Here is a 5,012-nt window from a genome sequence, read left to right on the forward strand (position 1 = left end):
ATCAGCCAGGAGTAGGGGTGCACACTCACAGTCCCAGAACTCTGAGAGGTTGAGGCAGAAGGGTCACCCATTTGAGCCCATCCTGGGCAATTTAGCTGCCTAGACAAAAAAATTATCATCATCTTTCAGAAATTAGGGTCATGTCTTAAAGGATGGAGTTGTAGGAAAAACAAGGTAATGTTTGCTGTTGGCTTTGAAAATAAGAATCCTGGTAAGGTTTGAAGACTCCTCTGCCTCCTGAAGAGGCTTTGGCCTCCTTTCTCTGGAATGAAGAATACATTTCCCCATATCCTCTGTCTCCTGAAAACTTTGAGGGGACAGGTAGCCATATGGGAATCAAATGACACACAGCATGATTTGAGTAAAAGTCCATTTATTTTTTTTTCAAAATTATAATCTGCTATGAAGACAGACAAATAATGTAACATTCCCAGAGGAATTGAATTACTTCTCGTTAAAACTGAGTTCTATTAGAACCAACTTTAGGCTGTTATAAATAACACTCAAGCCACAGCTTTCAAGAATGAAGTAGTTGGAGGGTGAGGTCAGGGGAATCTCTTGAAGCTACTGGAAAGTTAATCATCAAAGGAGCACTCTGGTTTCTCTTCCTAAGAGGGAGATAGTCTGTTGTACTCTAGGAGCTCCACGGCCAGGCAGAAGAGAAACCAGAGGGAGGCCATGAAGAACAGCTCACCAGCTAGAAAGTGTGGTCCTGCTCGGAGTGGAAGCACTAGTTGGCTCCCCAAGGAACATTTTTTTCCCTTATATAAATTAAAAGTTCTCTTACAACACAGAGGTACCATAGTGTATTACCCTATGGAAACAGCTTAAAACAGGTGAAAAATAATAAATACTGAAAAAGTTATAATATTGGGCTTCTTTCTAAATACTTCACAGAGAAGCTCAGTAAATAAATAGGAATGGGCAATAAATATTCTAGGAGAGAGGTACAATTGGGGTTTTCCAAGGAGCTAGTTCTGGTGGCTCAGAATCCTGGATCAGATTTTGGAGATCTCCATGTTATGACTGAGAGTCCAGTAGAGTTGCCATCCTAGATGTTTTAGTTTGTTATTTTCAGTGTCATGTAGGCTTCTATATAGTTGATGAAGATGTCAAACTCACTCATGGCTTTGTAGACACCTTTTTCTTGGAGCTGTGGAGGGAAATAAACATGTGGTCGTTGGAACTCTAGCAGAGGACCAAGGGACTGTTCTGGCTTCCTGACACTGGGAAGCAAATGGTGGGAAGCCAAGGATACACCAAAGGGTGTTCCTTGACCTTCAGCTTCCCGAGCTTTAAGCAGAGCCAGTGGGTAGAAGGCAGAGGAGCGTTGAGTCTGTATGCTATCACTTTCTAAATGTGCCGTTTCAGCATTTTTAAAGGTCATGTGCTCGCTTGGTGCTTATGCAGAATTTGATGAAAAGATATTGGAGGAAGCAATTTGAAAGCAGGACAGGGAGACTTTTCTCTGTTTATGCTTCCCCAACAGTCTGAGCAGACCCTGCCCTGCCACGCTGGCCCACTGTTAGGAGATTGCTGCCCCATGGTGTTGGAGCCTGCCCAGTCAGTGTCTGTCCCTGACCCATGAAAGGGACATAAGCCACATGGCTTTTGGGAAATTAGGTAAAAGTGGTTCTTAGGCAATTGGAAGTGTGAAACCTCATTTGCTTTGGGAGTTGGTATTCTCAGGCACCTCTGGAAACCTGAGGGGCAGATGGAAAGTGAGCCTGAATTGACTCTAGATAAGTGAGAATTCTGTGTCCTGCTTATTCTGAGTTTGGGGGAGTCCAGACTGAACCCCAGACAGGCCTGTGTGTGCACATGCATGCGTCAGCTTCCTGCACGTGTGGGTTCAGCCTGGACTCCTAGCAAGCACTTTCTGTACTTTCTGTTTCCCTTGTCACTCTCCCCAGTGCCTGGCTTACTGTGTTCTTGGGTTGGCTAGCTGGTCAAGCTGAAAGCCTGCACAGGCGAGGAGCAGTCATTTAGAAACCCCAAAGATACTTTGCAGAAAGCAAGCAGACCTGAGACAGCAGCTCCTCATTGGACAAGAGGGTCACACCATGTCTTAGATTCCCACACTCTCTCAGGGCAGTGCAGGGCTGCTGAGCACCTGTCACCCTCTGCCTTTGGGGAGTAGGCTGAGGCTCCGCAGACATCCACGCTTACCTTACTAAATGCACTCTTCACCTGCTCCACTGCCTGGCTCTTATTTTCACAGGGAAGAAATCGATGCTGCACAAGAAAAGAGACCATTAGTGACCCTGGCTGCTGGTTCTCAAGCATGAAGTAGGGCCAGATTCATCCAGAATGCCTACTCCTTCCCCCCCCGCCCACCCCAGAGACAACCCAGGCTAGTCAGATCCTCATCACTACCCAGATGACAGAGAGGAAATAGGCAGACACAAATTGTCTTTCTCTGGGAGCCACAAATTGTCTTTCTCTGGGAGCCACTCAGGGAGCTGGTAAGGCTTGGATGAGCACCCAGCTCTTGTCTTCCCCTCCTGGAATCCCTGTTTTCCTTTCCCTGCCTCTTTGACTCTTCTCTCCCTTAATCTCCAAGACCATTTTTAAGCATCTGGGAAATGGAGATGCAGTTGCAGCTAGCGGGGCAAGGCTTAGGCATAGCGCTCTTCTAGCAGCAGACATCCGCTGACTTTTCAGTATCAGTGAGAACAGAAGCAACCCATAAGTGGTGAAGCATCACTTCAGATGGAGAAGTGAATCATCTGGAGGCAATTGTTCAGGGACACACCTTGGGTATAGGAGTCCCTGGCCCTTTTGAGAACTCCGGGATAATCATGTTAGGGCTGTTCTCCCTTAGGTGTCATTTTCCAAAAAGCAAGAAGAGGGGAGTGGTGTCCCCTCTTTTGCCTGGGAGCCTCTGTTCCTGGCCCAGCACCTGGGTCCAGAAGTGAGAGCCCTCTGGGCCCCTTTCACAAAGAGAGAGGTAAGTAGTTAATAACCCACAAATGACTCACAAATAACAGGAAAGCTGTGTGCAAATCTTCACATGTAAATGCCTAGCAGCCACCCCCACCCGTGCTGAGAGAGAAATGAGCAAGAGATCTGACTCCCTTCTAAATTCACAGCCAGCCCTGACAGCCTCAGGCTGAGTGTGTGTCTGGCTGTGCCTGGTCCTGCTGGGCATGGGAGATGGGCTGTTGGGGACAGCAAGGGAAAAGCCTGGTCTGCTACTCACACAGCGTCTCAGCCGAAGCCTGAGGGTCTTCAGCTTCTCCCCCAGAGAGTTCACATGCTCCTTGATGTCTGGGTCGTGGTTCTCTGCCTTGGGCATCACCTCTACCAGGTAAAACTGGATCATCTCTGACAAGGCTTGGCAACCCAGGTAACCCTGAGGACAGGAGCCAAAGGCAGCGATGGTGAGAAAGAGCTGCTGCAGCAGCAGAGGACAGCCTTGTCTCTAGGGACCCTTCTTAGCCAGCTGCCTCTCCCAGGACTGAGTCTTCTGTAAGTCCTGGCTGTGGGCGGTGTGCTGAGTTAAGGTCTTCCCATTCCCACTTCTCCTTTTTCAAGGCAAAGGAAGCAGACCCAGCTCCCTGCCGTCAGAAGCGGCCTCCCTTCCATAGTCACATTGTGCATTTCTGCACGCACTACCCGGTCTCACCTTAAAGTCCTCCAGCAAAGACTCGTTTAACAGCATGTTGTCCAGCTGATCCTGCTTTTGCTGCAAGAACAAAAGGCAAGTGAACTGGAGGCTTGGGGGAAATCCCGGAACCTTCACGTTTCTGATGCCCTTTTATGTCTACTTTTTAATTTGTAATCCATGTTGCCCTGGCCCAGGAGTTGAAAAGAGAGTTGTAAGAGGATGTGATGTGCCACAGCCTGCTTGAGACCAAGTTATTTAAGAAATCTGACCAATTTGGATGGGAAGGCAGAAGCCTGACTCAGTCCGGCCCTCTTCCTGCAGAGCCATGCCAGTTCCCCAGTCCTTCAGCCCCTTTCACGGCCTGCTCTCTGCTTTGCTTTTCACCCTCTGTGGCCCTCCAGCTGCAGCACTAAGAGTGTTCTAGGGATGGAAGCTCTGCACACAGCCAGTTTTCCCTGTGCATGGTGCTTCCCTAAACTTCACTATTTCTGGTCTGGAGACTCCAAGAAAAGCAATGCATGTTTTCCTACCACAGGATAAGCTGGAGTGTCTTCCCCTCCAATCAGACCTGTCTTCATTTCTCTCAGCCAATAAAGTACCAAGCTCTAAGGAAGCTTATAGAAAGTTTCTGAGCGTAGGCAAGACAGTGCGTTTACCTTGTAGGCAGCTTTTCCTACACGTTTGCTGCATAATTTCAGTTTAGCTTAATTCACTAAGCTTGTATCTTAATCTGGACCTCTCTTAAGAATTTAAATCTGAAGAGAATGAGTGCTAGGGATTGTAGAGAAAGGAGGAAGAAGAGGAGGAAGAGGAGGGAGGGGAAGAACAGAATTCTTACAGCTGAGCAGAATGCCTAGTTCAGGCAGTCCTGGAAAGGAAGCAAGGGCAGGAGGGCATGATACTCACAAAGAAAGTCTTCACCATGCCAAAGGCAGTTCGGAGCTCTCGGAGCATGTGGGGCAGGCCAGCTGGGAAGTGGACACAGCTGTTCTCAGGCTGCGTGTCTGTGCCTCGGCCGGCCGGGAGTCCAGCCAGTAAGACCAGGCAACATAGCAGCACTGAGCTGGGCATGACGGAGCTCTGCCTTCTTCTGTGAGCCTGGCTTGTGGTTTGGTTTTGCAAGAGCAAGCCCCTGATGTATAGACTGTCCTTCTTGTGTCCCCCTTTTATATGTAGCTCAGTGAGGCCTCCCCATTGATGAAGCCACAGACTCAGATTTCCTGGCAAGGTTTTTTTTTTTTTTGACTCAAGCCCCTCCCTTCCCTAGACCTCCCTCTCCAATTTTGCATTCGTTGAACTTAAATTTTAAAATTTTTTTGCATCATAAGCAAAAGGACTAAAAAAAAATGAACTTCTGCATTATCATAGCTATTTTTAGAATGGGCTATACCTCTATTTTTTA

General features: G+C 47.9%; 1 protein-coding gene across 1 annotated transcript; it reads right to left on the reverse strand.

Annotated features, from left to right (window-relative positions):
• Positions 1–398: 398 nt before the first annotated feature.
• Il10 (interleukin 10) lies at positions 399–4,713 on the reverse strand. Its single transcript, XM_004641147.3, has 5 exons — positions 4,517–4,713; positions 3,629–3,688; positions 3,203–3,355; positions 2,170–2,235; positions 399–1,153 (listed from the first exon to the last, which is right to left on the reverse strand). Exons 1-5 carry the CDS (start codon positions 4,679–4,681, stop codon positions 1,061–1,063), a joined length of 537 nt encoding a protein of 178 aa, XP_004641204.1. The 5' UTR covers positions 4,682–4,713; the 3' UTR covers positions 399–1,060.
• Positions 4,714–5,012: the final 299 nt, after the last annotated feature.

The sequence above is a fragment of the Octodon degus genome, unplaced genomic scaffold (genome assembly GCF_000260255.1).
Source record: "Octodon degus isolate 3935 unplaced genomic scaffold, OctDeg1.0 scaffold00131, whole genome shotgun sequence".
NCBI classification, from domain to species: Eukaryota; Metazoa; Chordata; class Mammalia; order Rodentia; family Octodontidae; genus Octodon; species Octodon degus.

Excerpts from the sequence above, each read along its gene's own strand:
- Il10 (XM_004641147.3), bottom strand. The coding sequence starts at position 4,681 with ATGCCCAGCTCAGTGCTGCTATGTTGCCTGGTCTTACTGGCTGGACTC. Across the intron at positions 3,689-4,516 it reads GCATGGTGAAGACTTTCTTT|CAAAAGCAGGATCAGCTGGA; the intron begins GTGAGTATCATG and ends TTGTTCTTGCAG. Across the intron at positions 3,356-3,628 it reads CTTTGCTGGAGGACTTTAAG|GGTTACCTGGGTTGCCAAGC; the intron begins GTGAGACCGGGT and ends TCCTGTCCTCAG.